This window comes from Cuculus canorus, chromosome 5, assembly GCF_017976375.1.
Source record: "Cuculus canorus isolate bCucCan1 chromosome 5, bCucCan1.pri, whole genome shotgun sequence".
Taxonomy (NCBI): Eukaryota; Metazoa; Chordata; class Aves; order Cuculiformes; family Cuculidae; genus Cuculus; species Cuculus canorus.
In genome coordinates this window covers 11,291,728-11,317,681 of record NC_071405.1, presented here as the reverse complement: position 1 = coordinate 11,317,681, position 25,954 = coordinate 11,291,728, and the positions used below count along the sequence as shown (strand labels likewise).

Genomic DNA, 25,954 nt, shown 5'->3' with positions numbered 1-25,954 from the left:
CGCTCCAGAGCCTCAATGTCTTTCTTGTAGCGAGAGGCCCAAAACTGAACATGGTATTCAAGGTGCGGTCTCACCAGTGCCGAGTACAGCAGCAGAATCACTTCCCTGGTCCTGATGGCCACAGCATTTCTGATACAGGCCAAGATGCCGTTGGCCTTCTTGGCCACCTGGGCACACTGCTGGCTCCTCTTCAGTCGGCTGTCAACCAGCACCCCCCAGGGTCTTTCTCTGCCAGGCAGCTTTCCAGCTACTCTTCCCCAAGCCTGTAACGCTGTACAGGGTTGTTGTGTCCCAAGTGTAGAACTCTGCACTTGACCTTGTTAAACCTCAACCCATTGGCCTCAGTGCATCAATCCAGCCAGTTTGGATCCCTTTGCAAAGCCTTCCTACCCTCAAGGAGATCGACACTTCCTTCCAGTTTACTGTCATGCTGTAAGGCACCAATATTCAATGTAAGAATTCAATGCAAAACCGGTTCCTAAATCTCAAGGGTTGAAATAGGAAAAAAAATAAACACGTTTTTTCAGTTACTAACATAGAATCATAGAATGATTTGGGGTGGAAGAGGCTTCAAGGATCATCTAGTTCCAATCCCTTTGCTATGGGCAGGGGAAACCTTCTACTAGATCAGGTTGCTCACAGTCTCATCACAGACCAACCTGGTCTTGAACACCTTCAGGGATGGGGCATCCACAACTTCTCTGGGTGACCTGCTCCAATGCCTCACCACACTCCCAGCAAAAAATTTCTTCCCAATGTTTAATCTAAATCCCACCTCTTTCCGCTTAAAACAGTTCCCCCTTGTTCTATCACTACACTTGCTGCTACTATGAGACACTTTGCTTTTAGAACTGCTTCTCATAACTGTAATCAGTTGACTGACTGGGTTAAAATCTTTATTAAACCAAGTGTTCACAAATTTGCTATAGTAATAGTAAGATTTTTATAGAGCAAGCTGTATCACTACCCAGTAATAGTCCTCTTTATTGTGGGTATAAAAAATTACACTTTACCTTTTGACAGTAGCAGAAGTGCTATTAGAAGTGCAAAAAGGCTTGTTAAAGCATGAACTCTTGGAACTATTTGTTTCAAAGCTAGAAAAACCAGCTGGATGGTTATTAGATATAGGACACAATCTAACCAGGGATAATCCCTAGATCCACTAAAATTAAGCCCTAAAACCAGGGACTTCACCTAAATAATAAGGGAGATTTAGATTTGATCCCATGTCCCTGATGTTAGTTTGTTACCCTATATTGCCTAGCAGTAAACAATTAAGGGCAAATCCTGGAAGGTTGGTAGGAGTCCAAGGAACTTAATGCCTGGCAAAGATAAGGAAAGTATATTGTTTCCTGTTTACACTGGACATGAGCTTTATATAATTATCCCACCAGTTAGGATTAACTGGGCAATTATCCTGGCAAACAATGAGACATTGATGACAGCAAAACAAAGGCATCTCAGAGCAGCTCCTTTGTCAGGGCTGCTGCCAGCCCGAGCCCCACCGAATCGCCCCGGTCCTGGCTGCCATCCCAGCCCTATCAGCCTTCGAACAAGGGCTGCACAGTTACAGGGGGAACAGCAAGGGAAACAGTTTTCCTAACCTGTCAGCGTTTAAGAACTCAAATATTTTTCCTTACCACAAAAGGAGTTGAAAATTTGGAGGGAAAAATGTCCACAGACTAAGTGCATGCAGAAGAAAAGAGCAGCTTGAGAGAGCAGCTTTGCTTTCCACATTTTTGAAAGGTTTCCTTCAGATATTGACCTCCTTTATCCGAGCAAAAGCAGCATTTCAACACTGGAACTGGGGGGAAAAAAAAAAGAAAATGTCAGAATGGGAAAGTCAAAGGGCCTTTTTTATTTAAACCCAAAATCCTCTAAGCAGGAGACTCAGCAAGTTGAGTCTTTCTTGGCAACAATTCCAGTTCAGTGAATTGACCTATTTTGTCAGAAAATTTCTGACCAGCAACAGCCCATGGTTCATACAAGACAAAAGAATAAACTGACAGAGCCATTCCCATGGCTCTGTTTATAGCACAGGGGATTCTGTTCGGGCCTGGCATGGCAGGCACCATACTCAGTGGTAGCATTTTTGCCTCCCTCGCTGTACCAGACCTAAACAAAGCCTGAGGTGTGGAAGGCAATCACTCTGAGAGCCAATTCTAATATTAGACAAACCCTTAATGTTACCCAACCTGACAATTGACAACGAATTTGTACTTCCTCAGCATATTTCAGAGACAACTGAAGACTGCTCTGAAATGTGCTGGTGAATGCTTGTCCCCTGTTAAGCCAAGAATCCCAAGACACCAGAAATTCAGACCTATTTCATCATCTCGCCAATTATATTTAGCCTAATGTTTTCTCTCCTGTACAGAGAAAACTGAAAATTCTCTTCTCCTTTTCGGAACACATATCAAAATATGATTGTGGACATAGAACACCTGGTACTAAAACTTAAAATAGATTCAATCTCAAATACTTAAAAACCTGAATCTTTAGATAGATGTTCAATACCTATGGAAAAAATGACCTTTAAAATCCCCAATATTCAAGTATTTAAAACATTGCGTCTCTATAGCAATATCTACAACCACCATCTTGAAGAAAATCAGAGGAGAGATCTATTGGTTATTTAAATCCCAGATTTTCCAAGCTGAACCACGTTGTGAGAGCTGGTACTATGTACTTGTGACTAATGCTTATTTCAGTCTGGATAAGCTCACTACCTTACTGAGGCTTAAGTAAAACCTCCAGCAAACTCAGCTCTATTAGAAAAGGGACAAACTCAGAGTCTAAGTGGCTCCTGATCAAGAACCAAATGTAAAACTCAATGACTTCTATGAATTCAGGTTGCTTTTACTCCTCATATTTCATTCTGGAGACCCATAGCCAGAGAATACTCATCTGCTGCAAATATACACTAAACAAATCGAAGGTCCCTGTTATTTAAGGAAACTGGTTACACAGGTACATATTCTTCCAGAAATTTAAGAAGGCTGTGAGATGCTAGGATGGTAATTCTCTCTTTCTGCCTCTCTGTGTTCGATTTTTGGAAGAGTTTTCTTAAAGTGAAGAAGAATCATGAGGAGAGAGGAAAAAAATCATTTGGAAGCTGTGTGGATTAGCAAAATACACTGGAGGAAACAAGAGAAAGGGTCTTAATATTTTCATATAGTTAAGCAGGAAAGAAGTAGATAGATACTTTTTAATGAACGTGATGCTACTTTTACATCCCTGTTCTCTCTGGAGCCTTGCACATACATTTTAGTTTTGACTGATAATAAATAATAGGTTTCCTGCCACTAACAGCTAAGTTTCCCTCACCCCTCCCAGGTTAACTGGGTCTGTCCAAGAGATCTGGCCCTTCACACACAATAGTTCTCTTGCTGCAGAGCTCCTGCAGAGGCATGCTGAAAGCACACAGAAAAATATTTCTTCTACTCTCTTCCTGAACTTCTTAAACTCTAGGTGACCCAAAGTAAAATCCATTTTAATGGGGCCTCAGTTAAATCAGTCAACTGAGTCCTTGTTGAATGAGGCAACACTACACAGAAATAATAATAATAATAAATAATTAGAAAAAGACATTCTTAGGGTTTTTTTTTTAATCTTGCTTCATTCTTTCCTTTCCTAAGATAGCAAGGAGATGGTTATGTTCCCCGTTTTAATCCTCACTGACTGTAGAGTTAGCCATATATTATTCAAATAGTGCAGCTACTGTTCATTAAATAGTGGTGCGTTTGGTTTTATGGCAGTACTCCTCCAGAACTGTAGCACATGAGGTTCTGTAACTTCACTGAACTATTTAACACATGCTTTTGATTTTCACTCAGCAATTCCCTCTGATAGTGACACAAGTTCAGTGAGAAAAAGTTAGAACTAAGAATTGTTAAAGAAGATAAAGGGCTATTTTAACATAAAAAGAAAGGAAGAATATGCCTCTGTATTCCACCAGAACATCAACCTTTTAATCTCTCATTTCAGTCTGATGCTGCAAAGAGAGAAGCCAGAGATAGTACAGTACATGCATTATTTTATTTCTGTTGTCCTCTTCTCTGGAGCATAACTTATGTTATGCTTAATTGCATGGATATTCCTGCAATTTTAAGACAGGGGCATAGAAAAAAATACCGAAGACATCAGATGTCCCCAAAAGTTTATGTTAATTGTACTGTAAACCTCAATCTTCACCCATCAAAACCAATGCAAGTATGATAAACCTAAGTTACCAAAACAGTGCATTCTTGAATGAAGTTTTAATTTGGATTACAGGAACAGTGACAAAAGAAGTGAATTTTGTAATAAACCCAAATCTTAGCTCTTGATATTGTCATGTGTATTTAAACAAAACTAGTTATACCAAACCGTTTAAGGTAAGTATAACTCTTTCCTGTAGCATGAGCAACAAGTACTCTAGGAGGTGTAGGAGATGGTGGGAGAGACAAATCCTTTCTATGATCTTATTCTGCATCTTCTTTTGAAGCGTAGCAGTCTTTCATTGACCTTGGGCACGTTCCTGTGAGATACAACCAACCACGAGTGTTAGGGCTGTAGCCTCAAACTTCTGTTGTCCATGGTTTATTTTCAGAGTCTGAAAAGATTAAACAAATCCTGCCACATTCACCAGACCCCATTTCCTTATAAAACTGCATGTTCTCTGGATTTATATGTATATAACATTATTCGATATGACTAAAAGACCTTAGTACACATTCCTCCAGGTCTCTCTTGCCTTCTAATACTTCTACATTAGCAGCTAGAGTCTCTACAGGTTCACAGCTACACAAACTGCACTTCTTTCATGCTGGCACTAATGCATTTCATTCCATTTTCAGAAGCATTTTTAGGAATGAGCCTGAGGCAAACAAAGTTTCTAAAGTATTAAGCAGATCCTCGTTTTGAAAATCTTACCACATCATTTAGATGGCCAGTCTCTAAGCCCCAAGGCAAATTTTCAGTACTGAGACAACGGGCGACACACACTCCTTTTAATACTACCAGTATTTGATCATTTAAACAGCCACATACATTTTGAAATGTAGTTCTTGGAATTTTTACTTTACCCCCCCAGGCACTCTTAAAACAAAGGGTGCCTACATTTGCTGTACAGGTCTTTACGCAGAGGTTAGGAAAAACGTCTTACAGTAATAACCACAGAAACAAGAAAAACACCAGTTTAGATGATGAGCCACAGCTGGGGATCAAAGGGTCAGCATTTTGACCAGAAGGGAATCCCTCTTCCACTCCTTGTATTATTTATCAAACTAATTAATGGACTTTACTTCAACAATGAGCACTGTTTCCTCGGTTTTGGCTCTGTTTTTTTCCAAGTTTCAAGTAATTTAGCTACATTTGGTCTAAGTAAGAAAGCTGCTAAGGGCTACTACAACACTAACTGCCTCTACTTTCTTTTTGTCTCTCCCCTACCCCACAACCTATTCGGAGCTTTGCTCTCTCCGTTACCAGTAACTTAGATACACTCTCTTTAGATTAAGCAGCCACAGTCCTTAGAACGAGATGCTTATCTTCTTTCAACTACTAGAGCCGAAAAGCGACCACAGTTCTCAGCCCTTGTGAACTTTACAGCTTGTTGGATTTTTTTCTTGAAATGTGCCTATTCTTAAAAGCCAAACCCATGGAAAAAATAACTGAAACCAAATGCCATGTGATCAGAGCCAACCATAACACGCGAGAGCCCTAAAATAACAGGAGAAATATTGTGGTAATGCCTGACCTTCTGAACTGTGCATATGGGTTGAAGCAAAACAGCCCATATTCACGTCTTAAATGGTGCATACTAATAGTTTATTTGTAATGCAGAAGAACCCAGTTTACAGAGCCATGATTTTAAAGCTTCAAGGACTTGCTTTAGATGCCAGAAATGACTTCACTTTTGGAATAGGCTTAAACAAGGTCACAGTTGAACTTTATTAGCTTATATGGTCAAAATCAGTTCAACAGGCAGTTTCAATGGCTGCAAACACTCCCTCTTTCCCCTATCGTGTTTCCACCTCAAAAAGGAAGGTGCTTTAGCAGATTTTCTGTTCTAAACATCTTTGAAATATGGAGTTATTCCAGACAGCCTGAAACTAGCAGTTCAGATTTTTTATTTGAAGCATACAGAAGTTTCTTATAGAGATGTTATCAGCCTGTTCATATCTGCACCCAGTCCTTAACTCAAGTGATAATGTCTATCAATACACTGAGATCCCTCCTGTAGAAACTGAGTGTGTATAATCCCTGTAACCTAAAATGTAGATTATGTTGCTGCTGACAAAGATGACCAGAGCCTTTCATATATATCCATGTGCAGACCATAAAGCCACCAAGATCCTTATTGACAAGAAATAGTAACCTTTGTGAGAACAAAAAAAGAAACCATGATATGTCAATAAACAGTGACTTCAGGCTATGGCAGCGTGGGGATTATGACCACAGCTATCCAAGTTGTACGTACAGTCAGTCAGGATGTTCAGCAGCTGTTGTTGTTATGAGCTGAGTTAAATCTCTGTACAAACTATGAGGGTAAACACCACCCTCTACCCAACCTAAATGTTCAAGATAGTCAGAAACACAAACCAAATTGCTGACGTGTCACCTCCACCCCAAAGAAAGCATATTCAGGTTTGCTGAGGAATTAGTAGAGGTGTTTCCTGGGGAATTTTTAACAGGATGTGCAACTGTGATACCAGGAGAGGAAAAAGTATAAGGGAAAAGGACAAGAGTATCAAAGAAGACAACACCTAGACAGTTTCTGAAGTCTTGGTAGTGTGAATAAAAGGGGAAAACTTCAAGAAACCTGCCGGGTCTGGTACCAGGTAAATGAGGGTAACAGCTGAAAGCAAGGAAACCTATTCTTATTATTCCTATCCTGTTCTCAGGATCACCGAGTGTCCTGGCTTATTTGTCAATGAACAGCACCACTTTAGAGACTCCTCAATCCACAGCCATGCTTCCTTCCCTGCAGGAAAAACATATAACACACTTGGCCTTCCAGACAGGCACACAGTCAGAAGACTGAACTTTGCTGCCGACTAACACCCGTACTGCCTATGGCCTTTATATTACACACGTACGACAAACTCTTGATCCCGTTCTAGTTGAAAGTCCTGCTGCTACTGGCAGCAACACAGACAAGATTGTCTTTTTCAGTATATCTTTACTCTAGTAAAAAGTTTCATATTAAAAAAGAGAAAAGCATTAAAAGAACTTTATAAGATAGCTTTCTCTTTCCCTCCTTCTAGATTTTCAGTACATACATACTTGGTATCCATGCTTACAAGACTCTTGCAGCAGAAGCTCTCACAGATACTGGCAGAGGGAGGCAAATCAATGGGTAAAATGTCTCTTAATGCATGACGAATACAAGAACAAAAATGGAAGCACTTGTACACAAATAGGGTAGAGGGGCCAGAGGACAAACTGTTACAACAGTTGATTTTGGCACTGGATCATACTTTGCTGTGCAACTTCCTTCAGGTGTACTCCTGCCAGAAATATTGCTGGGCAGAATCCAAACTTTCATCTGACTGGAATCACTGAGCAGAAGCAGAGACATTCACTCTGAACTGCAGAGAAGGAGTTAAAGATATAAACCACCACTTTCTACAGGCCTCAGAAAACAGGATCACCATAAAGACCTACCTTCTTTATAGGACCTTATTTAAAATCCATGGAAGTCAGTAAACTGGATGCTTCTGTTAACAGGGTTATTTCTGGTTTTTGTTTTGGGGTTTTGGTATCGTTTGTGCAGAACATTGATTTCATTCCTCTCTGTTGGTTACAACCTCAAGAGAGAAGATGAATAGGCAGAGCTAACAGTGGATCACACAAGAAGCAGCCGTACTCACAGCAGCCTGACTCTAGATGGTGACAGCACCAATACACTGTTCTACTATCTCGCACCATCTTGCTGGCAGCATTCATAATCCTTTCAGTATAACACTTGAGAATGTTATTTTGCAGTGACTCTAGAGGGGGGAAAAAAAAAAAAAGAACAGTTGCTGCAATGTCTTTCATCTAAAGTCATACTTTTAAAGTAATCATAATGGAAAGCCCAACTATTTAATATGATCAAGACAGAAATCCTTCAGCTCTGACACCTCCCCAGTCTCGTGACATGAAGGATGATCCTGATCGTTCCAAAAACATCTCTTCATCTGCCTGCTCTCCCATGCCATCAAACCACCAAGCTATTCTCGAACACTTGTACAAACAGGAAGAGGAAACTGAACTGATGCTAACATCCTTGTCTTCAAAACCGAGGTAGCTCCCTTGTGCTGTATCATTTGCTCCCTTTGGAGAACTGATGAAGTACAAAACATAATAACACACAAAAGCTCTGTGTAACCTGTTAAGAACACATGCAGGTTTAATTCATAGCTTGACCAAAGGGGTTTTACTCCAGAAATTTGAATTGCTATCTACCCAAGATTTTAAAAGCTGTAATTTCTGATTTCAACAAAACATTTCAGTTCTTTTGTGCCTTCTTTCTAAATATAATCTTAGTTTCCTGTCTTAGAATCATAGAATAGTTTGGGTTGGAAGGGACCTTAAAGCTCATCCAGTTCTAACCCCCCTGCCATGGGCAGGGACACCTCCCACTATCTCAGGCTGCCCAAGGCCCCATCCAACCTGGCTTTGAACACCTCCAGGGATGGGGCAGCCACAGCTTCCCTGGGCAACCTGTGCCAGGGCCTCACCATTCTCATAATGAAGAAATTCTTCCTTATATCTAATCTAAATCTCCAGTTTGTAGCCATTGTTCCTAGTCCTATCTGTTTTTCTTTGTAAACAGTCCCTCCTCAGCTTTCTTGTAGGCCTCCTCCAGGCATTGGAAGGTCACTATAAGATCTTAAAATATATCTGTCTTCAGTCACAGAAAGAGGATGATTTGGAAAGTTTTTCCTCCATTCATCTGATCCTTTCATAAGTGCTAAAGGGCAACAAATAAAAGTGCCACTTTTCAAAACAATTTGACCATATCAGCATTCTGTGAACTAAAAATTAACAGAGATTAATTTGAATAATGCAGATTAGAGTTGTACACTGCACCCTATCAGCAAACAAAACACGCTACCTTTATACACGTCCAGGATGGGCTGCCACTAAACAAGATCAGTCAGGGAAGGAAAGACAAATCCAGTTTAGCCAGGTCAAGAAACTCTTTTAGAAATCAGCACAGTTATGCTTTTTCCTAATAGATACAGCACCACTCAGAGTGAAAATATGTGATACGGTGTCGATATTTGGCTTTGTTAACTGCATTTGAAGACAGTTTTGTTACTACAGAAACTATCCTGGAATAATATTGGCTCATACGTACGGCAGTATCTCAGTCCTCTCCTTTCACAGCTGGCTTTCTCTTGTCCTACCAGTGTGCCTTTTTTATGTGGATTGGTAGAGTTGTCTGGCTGTTCAGACCCAAATCACCCAGAATCAGGCGTTTTCCCCCTCTTATGTTTTAATTAGCTTGTCAAAAAACGGTCCAAGTGGGAACCTGCAATTGAAAACTGCAATGGAGGAGCCCATTGCAGAGCAGGTGGCTTCTAAACATGCAAAATGTCAGAAGAGACTTTGGCAGCCTCTTATAAGAATCTCTTTTTCGCTGAGGTACTCAGATCTCAGAAATCATGCATGTTATTTCTTCCTACCGATATCAAATATAAAGATGTGCTGACAGCATAGATGTCAAAACCTAAATTCACTCAGACAACCAATCTTTTCAGTAACAGCATGTTCTTTTGTGGTTTTTGTACTTGGTTCATGACAACAGCTGGAAAATAGAGTGAGAAATGCACAAAACAAACCACAGGAAATGCTGAGGGCTGACAGTGTCCCAATAATGTGGGGAGCACAATAAAGGCTTCATACTTACAGCATCCCCTTGCTTGTTCTATCAAGTAAACAAGTACTCAAAGAACAATTTTAGAAGTTTCTATTCACCTGAGTTTTCTGAGCTTTGCAAACATTATGTTCTTGTGGGGAGCTACAACGTGTATCTGCACTGGCAGAGGATGCTGCAGAGCACTGGTTAACCCTAAAATGCTGAGTGGCGTAGGAGACTCCTGCCCTCTGGTACCCGAATGTCCATGTCAGAGGTTGGATAACTAAATCCACAGCATTGTTTCATGGATAGTGAGCGTCCTTCCAAGTGATGTCAAGGCAAGACGAGGATTTACATTTTAAAAAGAGGATGAACAGTTAACGCATACCTTAAAGTGTTCAATTTTTTACAAGTTGGAGCCTGAATATTTGTAAACTAATTACAAATATAAAAATTTAGATGCTGAGTTTGACATTTTATCTTCATCACATCGATCTAATGAATAGAATATAAGTTGTGGTATTTCTCATGAATATCGTATGTGAGATACACTTTGGAAAATATAGACAGATTCTTTGCTAGATATTGAACTACTCTCCTCAGAGAGTAGCTTTTAATTTTTAGAATCTCTTTAAAATGTCCAGATTAGCTCTTATATAAATACTTTAGCCAGTCAGAAATATTCGGCATTATGAAGAACAGTAAGGTCAAATTCTTGCTTTCCATAACTGTTTACTCTTTCCACAACATTTTATGAAATATTTTGTGAAAGTCAAGTGTCTGACAATCTAATTAAATATCAACTCTTTGTCTGCTTTTGTTAGATTAAAATACACAGACTGAGATGTATGCAAGTGCTGAAAGGAACCTCATGCAACGTTGAAGAGTTGCCTCCTCAGTCTGAAGAAATGCTTTGTTGAAAGCACACATACCAACACTTTTATGTATTGTTTCCAAGAAGCATACTACCTTCTTGAATAAAGGAAAAGGAAACCCACAGCTGTTTTAGTTATATACGTAGTTAAGACCATACCAAACAAGTTCATATCCCATGACTGACTGCACTTTAATTGTTCCACCCCTTCTTTACACTGGTCTGGTGATAAAAGGAAAAAAGGTAATTCCTCATATTCCCTTCCCGTAAGCTGCCTGTGCTATCAAGACTTACTTGGAGGAGAAGAAATAAGTGATAAAGAAAACATGATTAGGGCATTAAGAAGTCAACTCCACGAGAGAAGGCCTGGAAGGCATGCAGTGTGCTGAGTCCTAACTAAAACATTTGCTTTTCAAAGCAGTCCCAACAGTGACAAGAGAACCTAGAGATCCGTTAGGACCTACAGTTCAACCACAATAAAGAAAAATCCCACTCATTTCTATCAGCATTTCCATCTAAACAGAATAGATTGAAAATGTCTTTAAAGTCAAACTCCTTCCCATTTGCCTACTGCACTGATTGATATTTTCTTTGAATTATTTGCTTTACAATCTTTTTATTATTTAAATGGAGTTGCATAATTACATATTATAAAGAACTAACGCTAATGGGAACAGTAATATTCATTTTCCACTGGTTTAAAAAGTGGACAAACATTTCAAACCTTTCACTGAGAAAATTATTGTTTGGTTTGAGAGAACTGTTTTTAGATTCAAAAAGTACCCATTCCTTCTTAAAAAGCAAAAGTAGTGCTATATGATATAATTGTGGAATCATAGAATAGTTTGAGTTGGAAGGACCTTAAAGCTCATCCAGTTCCAACTCCCCTGCCATGGGCAGGGACAACTCCCAGTGGCTCAGGCTGCCCAAGGCCCCATCCAACCTGGCCTTGAACACCTCCAGGGATGGGGCAGCCACAAGTTCCCTGGGCAGCCTGTGCCAAGGCCTCGCCACTCTCATGGTGAAGAAATTCCTCCTTATGTCCAGTCTAAATTCAACTCTCCAGTTTATAGCCACTGCCGCTCATCCTATCACAACAAGCCTTTGTAAACAGTCCCTCCCCGGCTTTCTTGTAGCATCTTTCAGGTACTGGAAGGTCACTATAAGGTTTCCTCAGAGCCTTCTCTTCTCCAGGCTGAACAACCCAAACTCTCTCAGTCTGTCCTTGTATGGAAGGTGCTCCAGCCCTCTGAATATCTTCATAGCCCTCCTCTGCTCCTGTTCCAACAGCTCCATATCCTTCTTATGTTGAGGATTCCAGAACTGGACACAGTACTCCAGATGAGGTCTCACAAGAGAGGAAGAGAGGGGCAGAATCCCCTCCCTCGCCCTGCTGGCCACGCTGCTTTTGATGCAGCCCAGGATACGGTTGGACTTCGGGGCTGCGAGCACGCATTGCCTACTCATGTCAAGCTTATCATCAACCAACACCCCCAAGTCCTTCTCTGCAGGGCTGCTCTCAATCACATCATCCCCCACCCCATTTTGAAACCGTGGATTGCCCCAACCAGGTGTAGAACCTTGCACTTGGCCCTGTTGAACCTGATGAGGTTCACACAGGCCCACTTCTCCAGTGTATGATCATGTCATCATCATATAGCACTCAACAAGGCAACATACATTTTTAGATACTAAAAATCAGAAAAGGTTCTCAAATGAGTGGGATTTGTGCTAACAAGTATAAATTAAAAAAAAAAAAATCCAGTTATGTCTCAGGTTCTTTTTCAAGACTCAGTTTACCAAAAGTTATACCATGTCCAGAAGATGACAGAGCACCAAGACATCTAGTGAGTGAAAAACATATTGCACGTAAAACTACTTTACATATGTAAACTAAAGAGTGCTGGGTTTAGTTGTTCAGTATAAGAAGTCTATGGGATTATTGCTAGAGGAATACCATTACTGTATGAATTTTGCACCGCACATTTACAATTCTTAAATTTCCCAGGAAAAGAAATGAGTGAAAAGATGCTCCTATCAAAACTCAGCTGTGTGGGATCTGACACCCAGCTGTATTCACATACTGCATTCCACTCTCAGTAACCAAAGGGAAAACTCAGGTTCTGCTAAGAAAGGGGCATTTGCAACTGCCATTTACCCCGTTCCTAAAATGGTTGAGGCAAATCCTCTCATCTGTGTCTGTAGGTGTTGTTTAAGGTTTTGTTCAGTAATTATTTTTTTTATCTTGGGGGCTTTCAGCATTGCAGTGCTCTGGTTTTTTATCAAGTTCTTGCTTTAGAGAAGAGCTGGTACCACAAGAATTCAAAGAAGTAGTGTTTACTGGTTTTGTTCATAGTGCACACCTTTCACTAAGTCTACCCATTAAACAGACACCTGGCATATTTATCACTATAGGTCACATTTATTTAAATTAAAATTCAGAAATTGAGATGAAGCATATAGTGCAGGACACCTGAACCTTTCTTCCTTTTTAAAGGAAACGCAAGTTTTTCCCACTGTGTTGACATAAAGTACTACGACAAAAACCTGGAATTACTTAATTCCTGAATCAATAAAAAGATCAAGCTAATTATTTTCCCCATGGCCCTCGCAAACACAGTTCAAGCAATCTACCATCATCAACTTCAAATACATCAGAACTGCTTCTTGGGGCTCATAAAGTAAAGAGCAAGCAAATTAGTTCAGAGAGCAGAAGCCCGACGTTCTGCCAGGAATCCTGTTATGGAAGAATACATAGGAAAGATGTAACGCCAACAAACGAATCACATTTGAGAAACAAAAGGCGCTCTTTCAAATTGAGGTTGAAATTATCAAATAATCATAGCCAAAAGTGGAGATTTCAAAACCAAACAAACAAAATATCAGTGTATTTAACAGATTTGCTATAATTTGCAAGGTTTGTTGATGATGAGAAATGTTCAGATTCCTTGAAACAGAAAATTAGGTCAGATTTCCTTATTTACATAACTTTCTTTATCAATCTCTCTCTTTTTTTTAATTTAACCTAAGAAAATTCATATTCACCTTTCTACTCAATAAACAGCATATATTGGATACATATTGCATCTATATTTGTATCCCTGTGTATCTTCCTTAAAGAAAATTATTGCTTAAAAAGGAGCAGTAGGACAGGGCTTTTTTAATTTTTTCCCCCAAGAACCTGTGGAAAAAAAAATATATTTTTCAACCACACTATTATAAACCCTGTTACATTTGAGACTGATGATGTTAGTAGGTCAGAAAAGGCTTAGGGGGAATTTCTGTGTGTCAAACCCACTTGAAAACAGACCTCTTGGTTTCTGCTCCTGCATTTTATGCAGTGCAGTGCTGAGCTGGAGATAGTTCTTGTATTACCCACCGGCAGATCTTTTTGCTGGGTCAGACATCCTTGACCTACTAAACTGCCTAGGTTTTAATTGCTTAGGTTTAATTGCTTATGTTTGACCTGGTATTTTCAGATTTTTTTTGGTATGTGAACTTTGCTTTTTGTGATGTTGTGAGAAATTTTTGGATTAAAAGAGAAGGAGATCTCATAAATCTTGAGTTCACACTGACTTCACTTATCTGTGAGAGTTTCTCCTTCACATTGGTTGAGATTCAATGATTAGTTACGGTTACATATCAAATTACTTTTGACAAATCTCTTGTATCATAATTCATCCAGAGGTTCCTAAAACAGAGCTTCTCAGAAATTTCCAAGCATTTCACTAGTTGCAGTGTGTCTGGATTTTTACAGCCATTCTCTGAGCTGCTGGAAAGCACTAGGAAATGCATAGTTAGGTAATCTAGAAGGACTGGTAACAGTCCGAGAAGCAGTGAACACAAAATTAAGGGTTATGTTCTGGATATTTTACTGCTGCCGCCAAAGAATTTTTTATCAAGTAGATTAATCAGGTCTCATAAAACCCCTGATGTTTTTCACATATCACAATTTTCAATACTTCAATATCATTACTAAACTCTATGCTGAGAATTTATGCTTATCCTCACCTAATTAGCCTGTCGTTGCAAAAACCACACAAGCTTCAGAAATCTCACGTGTGTTTCTTCCCAGATACAATCTTCCAGATAATTTGCAGGATGTCCAACTTCATTGAGTAAGTAGAAGCATTATTTTTCGCTTTTCTTTGCTATGTCGCTTATCTTGCGACATATAATGCCGCTAAGCACCAGAAGCACAATTCATACTTTTCATTTATTTGTGATATGTTTGTGTCCTGCCCAAAGCAGTGCTGTAAACTCCGTGAGGACTGAGGATGTACAGGCTGCTACCAACTCTTCTGTCCTATCAGAAACCTACACAAGGACACAGGAAAATTAATGCATTTATACTACTAAGACCTCCTTCATCGTTTTCTCCATCTGAGAGCGCAAATGAAACTAGCTATGAGACACAGAAACAGACAAAATCTGATAGGCAGGTGCAACTTATGTCTGGACGGAACTGGAATCCAAACAAACAGATATTTATTTTGGATTGACCAGTAGTGTTGCTCACCAAACGTGCAAAAAGCACGAGTTGATTCTCAGTAAGTGATTAGTATAAATCACAACACGAAGCTTTCTCTGTTCTCACAGCATTTTGAGATGGTGTTTCGGGTTGTTTTTTTTTATATAAATGAAACTGAGATTATTATTCAATCCAGGTTTCTAATGAAAAAATAACAAACACAAGACTGAGAATAAAATTGTGACAGTGACAACAGTAATAGACACAGATTATCTCAAGACACAGCTAATACTACAAATGCTGTGAACTGCACTGGCACAGACAGGATAAACCTGACCAAGCAGCAGAGGCCTGAACCGTAGATACCCTCTAAGATAGTTGTTACATAAAAAGGAAAGAAACACAGACTTGTAGAGTTCAATTTGCCTTTCTCAAGGATCATTGCTGCACCCTGAGCATGCTAATATGTATTTAGTGATATAAAAGAACATAGTGGGAACAGTTTATAAGGTAGGTGTCTAAAGATAAATTTTATGAAAGGTTTATCTGATTTAAACTGATGAGCAATTTCTCAAAATTCACCCATTTTGAGGTATCTCAAAAGTTGATCACCTAAGGAAAAAATAGCACTTAAAACCACTCTTGAAAGTACACAGCACTGCAACCAATTCTTGATTTTGCAAATCAGGTTGCATTTGAAATTCATGACACAGACTTTCATCCCGACCCTCCCTTCTCTAGCAACAGGAAGAACTCGTCTTTCCAAAAAGCTGGATTCTAAACTATGCTTCAGGGTGCAGTGAGTCAAGGTTTCATATGGGACTGGTTGAGCGGTTGTTTCTTTTTTGCCATGTGGTTTTTGGTTTTTCTTCCCTTAAAAAACTACCAAAGGGATTTGGAGTGGATTTAAAGTGTAGAAAAGTCACCATGGTAACCATTTACTGGTAAAAGAGAGGAAAACTTTTGCTATGTAATAACTGCTCTGTACATAGAACATATTTGTGCAGTATTGGACATTACTGTTGGCTATAATTTTTTTCTATTGCCAAAGTTTTGGGTTTTTTTTAGAGAGAAAGCACTTTTGGCTTATAACGTTAATTCCAGACATTCTTTGAGCTCGGTTTATGCTCTACCAGTATGCTTTTATTCTATTTTTTAGCTCTTTAAAAAGTTCATGGTGCCAAAGTGTGTTTAGTTGCCTAGCAGAGCATGCCTTTAACTGATATTCAAGAACAACAACGTGGCAGCAAAGATAAAAACAAAATTAAAACAAGTATTGGAAAACATGTAGTGATCTGGTTCCTAGATAATACTTAATTGCATTTGTTTGAGACAGTGCCTCTTACAGCAATGGATCAGCATTGTAGTTAAAGTAATACTGTATGTGCTAGCCATTACAAAAAAGCCGGATAATTGAAAGCATCCCTTATCACCCAGCTATTCAGTGTAACCGAGCCTCCCACACCCTGTTTCATATTTGTGTTTTCACTTGGCAATCAAAAGTGCTAATTTATGAAAGACAGTAGCTTTCAGACATGCTCTAACTTCGTCAGAGAGAAGTTATTTACCTTGTCCTAGATCTAAGAGAGAGGCAGAGTCAGATCTATAACTTGGGAGTTTTAAATCAAGGTCTTTGATTTCATCACAAGACAGCATTCTTTACCCACTATATATTGTCTCAATGTTAATTAAAGAGTGTACAGTGTAATTCTACAAACTACACACAGCTAGACAAGAATTATTTTTTAAGATCGTGATTCAAAAGCTTATGATTATTCATTTTACTTCCCTTTTGTGTTAAGAAACAGAAGCAGCACTAACACTTAGCCAGATGTTTTTCATATATATAAAAATACACATATATATTAAGACTCCAAGAGAAGTACATTTGAAATCTTTATGCAAATAAAAACATAATTTCATACATGTTTCTACTCTTGAAGTCAAGCCCCAAGATAAAACAGAATGAAAATGCTTCATAGTATTAGGAGGAAGAAGAAAACAAACAGACCCCTGGATACGCTTTGTAGATCATATCATTAACTTCTGAGGTGTGTCTTTTGTTTACCAGTGATTTGGTCTAGAAAGTCTAGATTGTAAAAGCTTTTTATATAGCACTTAAATGTAATTTAAAACTGAATATGTGCAAAATTAAAAGGAAAGAGTAGCACAGTATAGCAAATAAATGTATTACAAATAAATTCATAATGCTAATTAATCTTGTTTCTCTTCCTAGTAAGCCTATCTGCTGACTACACAGGAAAACTCAAGTTGCAGTGTACAAATGGGAGTCACTATCCATGCACTCAAATATTGCCAATTAGGTGTGTGCAGCAAAACCTTAACTGTAACTTAGATGCTAGGAGACAGAACTGTAAAAATAATAAGGGTTTTAGCATCAGTAGAGGAGCTATGTTTTCCCACCTCAATCCTTTCCCCAAAATATCATTCAAAATGCATCTCAACCTAAGCTAAAACTGCCCTTATCAAGATCAAAAGCCTAAAATATTGTTCATTCAACATCAAACTTTGACATACAACAATTTTTATTCTTCACAGTAAATAAAATATAAGATTATTACGAAATTTTTCACAAACCTTATGGAAAAAATCAGAACACTTCATTTCCCAGTAGTCAACACTTACCAGTGATTTCCATTCATTTCTCCCATGGGTATTCAGGTGAGTGATTCAATGGCCAAACAAGAACATATTACCTGGATGTTTCATCCCTTCTTTTGGAAGTATTATATTTCACAAAGTTCATGAATTACACTGAAACTCATATACTTTATTTTCTAGGCCAGTAGCTCTGGAACTCTTATTACTTGTAAATTATTCTATACAAAACACAACAGTTTAAACAACAATGTCTGAGAGAGGTGAAATTCTGTAAATTTATTGGCAAGGACAGTAAATTAACAATAAGTGACCATTCAAAACACTGAACTATGCATGAAGTACATGAATGAATATTTTAAGTGACTTTACCAAACTTGAACTGCTTTACAAGAAGATTATGCTTTAAAAGTATCAAAGGCTTAGGGGTAAATTGGAAGTTGCAATGCCACTTTTCACTAGTTTTAAAAGGCACAATGTTGAAGCTTAGTTGCCTTACTCCCGTTTAAGCATTTTAATCCTGAAATATTATACCTCCGAAGCAGTCTTAGAAGAATCCTAACAATTTTATGTATGAGCAACACACCCAAGACCACCTGAAATAACAGAAAAGTAGGGCGTTTTTTTTTTTTTTCAAAGATTTATTTGTATTGAAATCTCGTGAAACACGACCAGCACATCCACTGTAATCAGGAGATTACATAAAATCTTAACGATTTTCAAAGCTGTCCAGCTTAATCAATATGGAAGTGAAAATAGTTCCGTGGTCAGCATTTAAGCATGGACTTTACAAATAACTCAGTATTTTCAAGACTTTGGTCTGGAAAACAAGGAAAAAAAAAAAAAAAGGAAAAAGTGATGAGAAAAAACATCAGCAGCACCTGGATCCTAGAGTTTCTTCAAATTATAGTTCCTATAACTTTTTGTACTACTAGTAGATTAAACCACTTTGAGAATACTTTCCTTGCTAAATTCATTGGGGTCATATTACCCACTTCTCCTACACCAAGAATCCTAGTACAGTTACACAGACTTACCCTCTCATTTTCCTTCCTGAGGAGAACAAGAATTTGGATATGAAACAGTACCAAGTTCTGGAAAGGCATTTGAAGTACACATAAGGAAACAAGGAATTTTCATACAATTCCAGTCAGCTGCAACAGCTGAACATTATAAACAAGTGCCAGCCAAAAGCTTTAATGTTCAACTAATGCAGCAGCTTTAGCACTTAGCTTAACAAATATCAGACTGTCTAGATTATACTGATGAGGATACTACAAGCTGTTGCTATGCACACTTGGCTTGGGATAATTTTGATACATCTCTGACAAAAAAAAACAGGTGCTGGATAAGCCCAACAATCTGCTTGTTCCAGTTCAACACTGTGTACATTTCTATGCCATGTGAAATAAATAATGCAACATAGGTACCATATCCTGCCCATTCACAGCTGCAGCCTCAGTCGCCATCTGCCTTTCATCTCTGTTTCCTGCATCCCTGGCAGTTCCATCTATTATGAAAATTGTTTTTGCAAACTTCACGTGTCCTTTTACACATTTGTCACTGCCTAATTCAAACCTCTGTGAGCTATGCCAAACTGGAGTAGACATTCTAACAGAGAGAGAAATTACTTCTGAACAGTGGAAATAAAAGACCTCGGTGTTAGTACTATAAACTAGTGCACTCACCAGCAAGAACAACACAGGAATTCCTGGGACCCATCCTCAGTAACTGGGATCACAGTTTCGTTAGCAAAGGCTGAAGTGTGGATTTATATCGGCATCTTTGAAGAGCTCTTTGAACTCAGGCACACCAAAGTCATCTCACTGTCTTCCCAGGTACCAATTAATATTCTACATAGCTTTCACTAACCGTTATTTAAAGGTGGATGCACACGTGTCAATGTAAAGGGGGAAATCAAAGAGCTTTCTCCTTACTCTGATCATCATCTAAACAAACAGGATCTATACATTATGGCTTTCATACCTGTACTATCAAATATAGTGGCATGGAATAATAAAAGTTGTAGGGGTTTTTTAGTGTTAGGATAATATTATTGTGCCATACTAATCTTAACACTGAGTGCATCGGTCAATAGAGTCAAACAAACCAGGAACATCTATAAAAATACAGGCAACCCCACTCAAGCAAAATGTCCTCTTTCCAATCTGCACATGGAACCCACAGGTCATATATGTATGTCCAAGTCTCTCCAACAAGGCCAAGGTTAATTACCTTCCCTACTAGCCCATTCATTTGAACGTGACGGCTCCCCAAACTTACAGAAAGGATGCCACATTAAGTTGTCCTTCTTGTCATCTCTTATAGGAGTAGTGAGGGTTGGAATTGTTACAACAACGTACAGAGAACACTCTGCCTCAGTTAGCAGCAACAACACAGTGGAAAAGGGAGCCAGCCTCAAGTCATGGCGAAAACATTCTACCATCTATCACCATTTTGGCATTGCTGAGTTACTTATTAACAACTCGTTGCCTTAATCCCAAAACACACAATCTTGCACTGTTTAAATGAATTACTTGTGAAAGTCAAAGACCCATCTTCCACGGAGCTATACATAAAAGCATCTCTTACGATATTTTCTAGCCTGGTTAACAACTTTTTACTGCTTGGTGCCAATAATTCCTAAATCGTTTCAGTTGTGAGTTCAGTAAAAGAAACCAAAGTCTAAATCCTTTCTAACAATATCATTTCTATTAACATAACTGAATCCACCCTTACACCTGGCCACAGCACAGTTCAACAGATTTTGTCCCTGAAAGTTTCAAGTACCTCATTTTTCAAATAACCCTCCCTGCCAGTTTTCTGTAATTCAAACTTGCCTGTGAATTAAGTATCTTAAATGCTTCTTTGAGTTACTAAGTCAGACCAAACAAGCATTTAAGTTCAGATATTAAGAAAAAAGTCTTCACTTTTTGCAAAAATTCACTCTTAGCTAAGTACTCTTTTAGAGAACTGTCTAATTTGTCATTATGAACCGAGTTACACGTGTGAAAACATGGACATAACATTATGTATGAACTGGAGGCTATGCTAACTGAACGGGCTTTAGGCCCTAGACCTAAAATCCAGGAAAGCATGACCGCTTTAGCCCTGCTTTATCAATGATCTCTGTAACACATTTAAAGTTAATCAAGTGTTTATACGCTTTACTAGATCAGGGTGCTCAGATTTCCTTTTCATTACTGAGTTTAAACACAGCTCATAATGTTGCCCAGGGGGACAGCAGGCTGGAACACTCACCTTCTGACCACAGCAACAGAGTGTGAAATCTTCCATGTTTACTCACAAATCACAAAAAACGCCCAGTGAAAATTATATCAGAACACTTTTCTATTTGCTTTTCAAAATGACAAATCAAGTAATTAATTTTGCAATTAAACATTATACTGCAAGGACATTATTAGAATCTAACGCGATTATTGCGTTCAGGTGAAACTTTTGCTCCACATCAGAACCAGTAACAAAACTTTCAATGGTGAAGTTGCACTACAAGGTCTGACACAAAAAAAACCAAGACTAACCCTACAGCTCAGGAACCAAGAGTGGGAGGGGAGAGACAAAGAGATGGTTATAGAACGTGTCCTAACCTGTCACAGTGAGACAAGGCTCAACTCAATCACTTTGCTCAGTACAATTGGGCATACATTCAAACATACACATTTTCTTGCCCTCAGTCGGAAAATGTCAGTGTGTGCAGTCCACAACAGTTCGTCTGTGAAGCAGTTTTTAGCTAATATCAACATCACTGTGCTTTAGTACCCCCCACATTTGCCAGACCTGGCTCCCTGTGATTCCCTCCTCTACCCAAAGATCAAGTCAGTGCTCAGAGGAACCCTTCTTTTGTCCGTAGAAGTGAAAGCAAAACTGACAGAGATACTCAACAGCCTTTCAGAAAAAGGTATGTGGAATTACTTTGAACGTTGGCAGCATTATGTGCAGCTGTGTGTCAACTCAGAAGGGAACTATCTCGAAGGCAATCACAGTTGGTTTTCTTAATTTATTACATAAAAAAAATTACAGGCGTAGTCCTGGGGTTTTTTTGTGTTGGACCTCATCTATTACACTAAGAGGACTTCTTCCTCAGAATGCAAGGCTGCTTACAATAATGCTGAACAATTACTCACCACATGATCCTCTGCGACTTCTTTTGATGCACTTTACTGCTTGTAGACTTTCAAGCCTGAAACATCTGTGCGGAGAACTGCTGTCAATTGCTGGGAAGTCACACTACTTTAGGAAGCACCTACACAGTAATTTTCAAAACCAGTAAAAGCTCACAGGAGATGTGATCCTTCACAGTGAAGCTGAATGTGGCGCTCCATGACTGACAGATGGAGAGGAGGAAAGGCTGTGGATCCTAGAAGGATGCAGCAGCCAGGATTTTGAAGCGGTCTGTGAATTCTTACAACCAGAAGTTCTGCAAAAACAAGGGGATGAAAATAAGCTAAGGTTGATTCCATGATTATTTAGCAGCACAGACATCAAGATGCAAGGTCTCGGTTTGTTTCGAGTGAGTAATTCTAGATTCTGCAACTTGATCTACTGTGAAATTTTATGAGTAGAAAAATCCAGGAGAGAGTACAGAATGCTGTTTAAGCTACAACAAACTGTTAAGATTTTATCTTTCTAACATCTGATAAAGATTGGTTTAAATTAATTGTCGGTATAGCATGAAATTATAGCTTTCTGTAGCATACAACCTTAAACTATGCTACAAGGTCAGAGCATTTTATTGTGTCATTGATATCCTGGTAGAAAAAATCCAAACGATTTCTCCTCTTTGCTCAGCAAAACCATTATGTCGGTTGAATCGAAGCCAATACAAACACTCATGAGCTCTTTCACCTTAACCTTACTTGTAATTTAGTTACGACAGAACTGCATTTACAATGCTACAGACAGCGCCTCTTAAAGCTGCTATTTTAGGGCTGTAAGTCCACTTAAAGCTGGGTGTCCCAAATGAAAAGTTGTTCTTATTCTGAAGACAGGATAAAGCTTTCCCAAGAAAATTTGGTGAAGGAAAAACAAGACTATCTTAGGTTGAGAGAAAAAAAGAGTAATGGCTTTAGATATTTATTAATATTTCCTAAAATCCCTAGACCAGAATTCCGATAAGTACTCAGCCCAATTATTCTGATTAAGAAATCTGAAAGAAAACCTCTAGACCTCAACACTGACTGATATATTCTGATTCCTGAACCAAACACACATTGAAGATTTATTGAGCCCTTTACCCTGGGTGCAGACATGCAAACCTGAAGGACAACTCTATTTGAGTTAGCATAGGAACTCCTGTTAAAATGCCATTTGTCACTGTTCAAGCCAACAGCAAACTTGCCAAGGATGCGTTTCAGCACAAACCATAGATTCTTTCATACTCTGTTAATATAAATGGTATCAAAGTCTGTCTTCTGGTCTAGTAGGAGCCTCTGCCCATGGCAGGATGGTTGGAACTAGATGGTCTTTCAGGTCTCTTCCAACCCAAACCATTCTATGATTCTATGATTCATACGATAGGCCACTTTACATCACTACAAGCAAATAGACACTAAAGTAAATATACACTCAGGTAATTACATCAATACACCTTACTGGTGGACACATGCTATTTCTGAGAAAATATTAGAGAAAACACCAACAGGATATGGCTCTTCAACTATATCAGTGTCCCAAGAAAACGCTGTAAGATAATACAAAATTAACCATTTATATCACAGTAAAATGCTGTCCCTTCATCTACACACTAACAACCTTCTGGTAGCTTACACGATTGTCCAACATCTGACTTTCATAAAACATCTCCACATGACAAGGTCAACTGGAGAGATTAATAACTAATCCATTAATCTACTAGTTTCATACCAATCCATCGCAGAGGTCCTTTCAGAAGAAGCTGGGCACAGAATTCTGCATCCTGAACATAAAGTGCAGACTTCTTCTGTGAAGAACACAGTTTGACACTCCACAGATTTTATGGAGTCCAGACTTCTCCTAAGAGTATACAGTCAAATTAATATCAAACAAATACGCAGTATAGTGCATAAAGCACTGAAATTATTTTCTGCCTTTAAATAATACCAACCTGCAGTTAACCAAAAGAATTACATACTTTAGAATATGGAAATAACCTAAAAACATTAGAAGAACATTCTAGTAAGTCACGGCAGAGGTCTTGCTAGCAGTTTTTATAATCTTTCATAGAAGAGCTGTGCTAGATGTCTTTGCTTTATTTACCTATTAGAATAAATAGGAAAAAAACCTGTTAAATAAAAAATAACAATTTTTACTCTGTATGCCCTGACAGATACTAGGCTGCAGAAAGTCAGGTATTCTTAGCAGACACCAATTAATTAATATAGCAATAAGCCTTGCTGTATATATCATATTCATAAATGTTTGGCACTTCATTTACACACTGTTACCATAGTAACAAGAACAGATTCACGACAGATACTGTGGAGCCTAGATATCTTAGTGACGGTAGAAGTGAAATGCATCCTATCAGCCTGCGCACTTACCTTATGTCATAAACTGATGAACATACTTGTATACTCATACTAGTTTTCGCCTAGTTTGTCAGCTTAAATGATGCACCGTCAAGTAGTAAAATGGGTTTCCACTTCTATTTACATCTGTAGTGGACAGGAATCCCAATTTGAGTTATTTTTACTCATTACTAAAATAAAGGAATATTCATATGCTGCTCTTTAAAGCATTTTTTCCTTTCTTTTCCTTTTGATGAAGAATAGTTTCACGTTTAGAACTTGACTCTGTAAAATGAAAAATTAAACTCAATTGCATAATGTGTTCTGCACTGTTTTAACAACAGGTGAACGTGAGGTCCTTTGTGAAAGTCTAAATATGAGATTTGACACCACTTCATAAGTTACTGACAAAACCAAACCAAATAATCTGTTAACATGAACTACTGTAAGCTGTTGCAGTCTTGTTAGCATTTGGCTTTACCTAGAAAGAGCAGTCATAGACTTGATGTATAAACTGATCCACTCAAAGTAAGGGTACAAGTCATGTCTTAAGTACAAACTTCATACAAGATAGTTCATTAATTTTCACCAGTGCTGAGTACAAGGGAAGGATCGCTTCCCTCAGCTCGCTGGCCAACTCTTTGTCTAATGCAGCCCAAGAAGCTGCTGGACACCTTTACCGCATCCATCACCTTCCTCAGTGACTGAGGTGAGGCTGACTGTCCTGTAGTTCTTCAGATCCTCCTTCTTGCTCTTCTTGAAGGCAAGACTGGCATCTGCTTTCTTCTAGTCTTCTGGAACCTCTCCTGATCACCACAACCTCTCAAAGATAATTGAGAGTGCCCTTACAATGATGTCTGCCACCTCCACAGGTACACACTACCAGATCCCATAGGCTCGCATATATCCAATTTGTTTAGATATTCTCTAAGCTGATACTCCTCCAGCAGCACTGTCCTCCTTCCTCCAGATTTTCCCCCTAGGCACTGGGACCTGTGAATACTGAATAAGTGGCATTAAGCACTGTGGCCTATTCTATATCTATTGTTACCAAGCCCCTGCCCCATGTGGCAGTGGGCCCACATTTATCCCAATTTTACTTTTGCTGAAGATAGATCTACAGAAGAAGTTGTTCTTGTTGCCCATCCTATCCCTTGCTAGCTTCCACTCCAGAAGGCTTTGGCTTTCCTAACTCCATCCAGGCACGTGGACGGTATTTTTATATTTCACCAGAGTCACCTGTTCCCGCTTCTCCTTTTTATATGCTTCATTTTTATATTTACTTTTAGTCAGAGATTCCTTGTTCTTCTATGCAGGCTTTCTGCCACGCCTGCTGGGTTTTCTGTCATTGGGATGGACAATCCTTGAGCTTGGAGGAAGCAGTTCCTGAAAATCACCGGCACTCCTAGACTCCTCTTTCTACCTGATGACACCATATTCTATGGGATTTTTCCAAGCAAGTTCCTGAACAGGACAAAATCTGCTCTTCCAAAGGTCGGGGTTGTGATCCTGCTATTTGTTCCCTTCTGTCAGAATCCTGAACTCTACCATCCCACAGTCCTTGCAGGCAAAGCTGCCCACAATCTTTCCATCCTTGACCACCTCTACCTTGTTTGCACATACCCAGTCAAGCAAAGACCCTCCCCTTTGTCAGC

The 25,954-nt window shown here is 38.9% G+C and overlaps 1 protein-coding gene across 4 annotated transcripts in view; it reads right to left on the bottom strand.

The window, feature by feature from the left end:
- LOC128852429 (uncharacterized) overlaps positions 1-25,954 on the bottom strand; it is a 102,556-nt gene that overhangs the window by 76,266 nt on the left and 336 nt on the right. For all 4 annotated transcript variants that reach the window (XR_008450268.1, XR_008450269.1, XM_054069197.1 and 1 more), the window contains exons 2-3: positions 22,093-22,231; positions 21,939-22,003 (exon numbers count right to left, since the gene is read on the bottom strand). Coding sequence is in view for 2 of the 4 variants with exons in the window: in XM_054069197.1 (XP_053925172.1) it covers positions 21,939-22,003; positions 22,093-22,231 (204 nt within the window). In the remaining 2 variants the exon portion in view is untranslated. The remainder of the gene's footprint in view (positions 1-21,938; positions 22,004-22,092; positions 22,232-25,954) is intronic.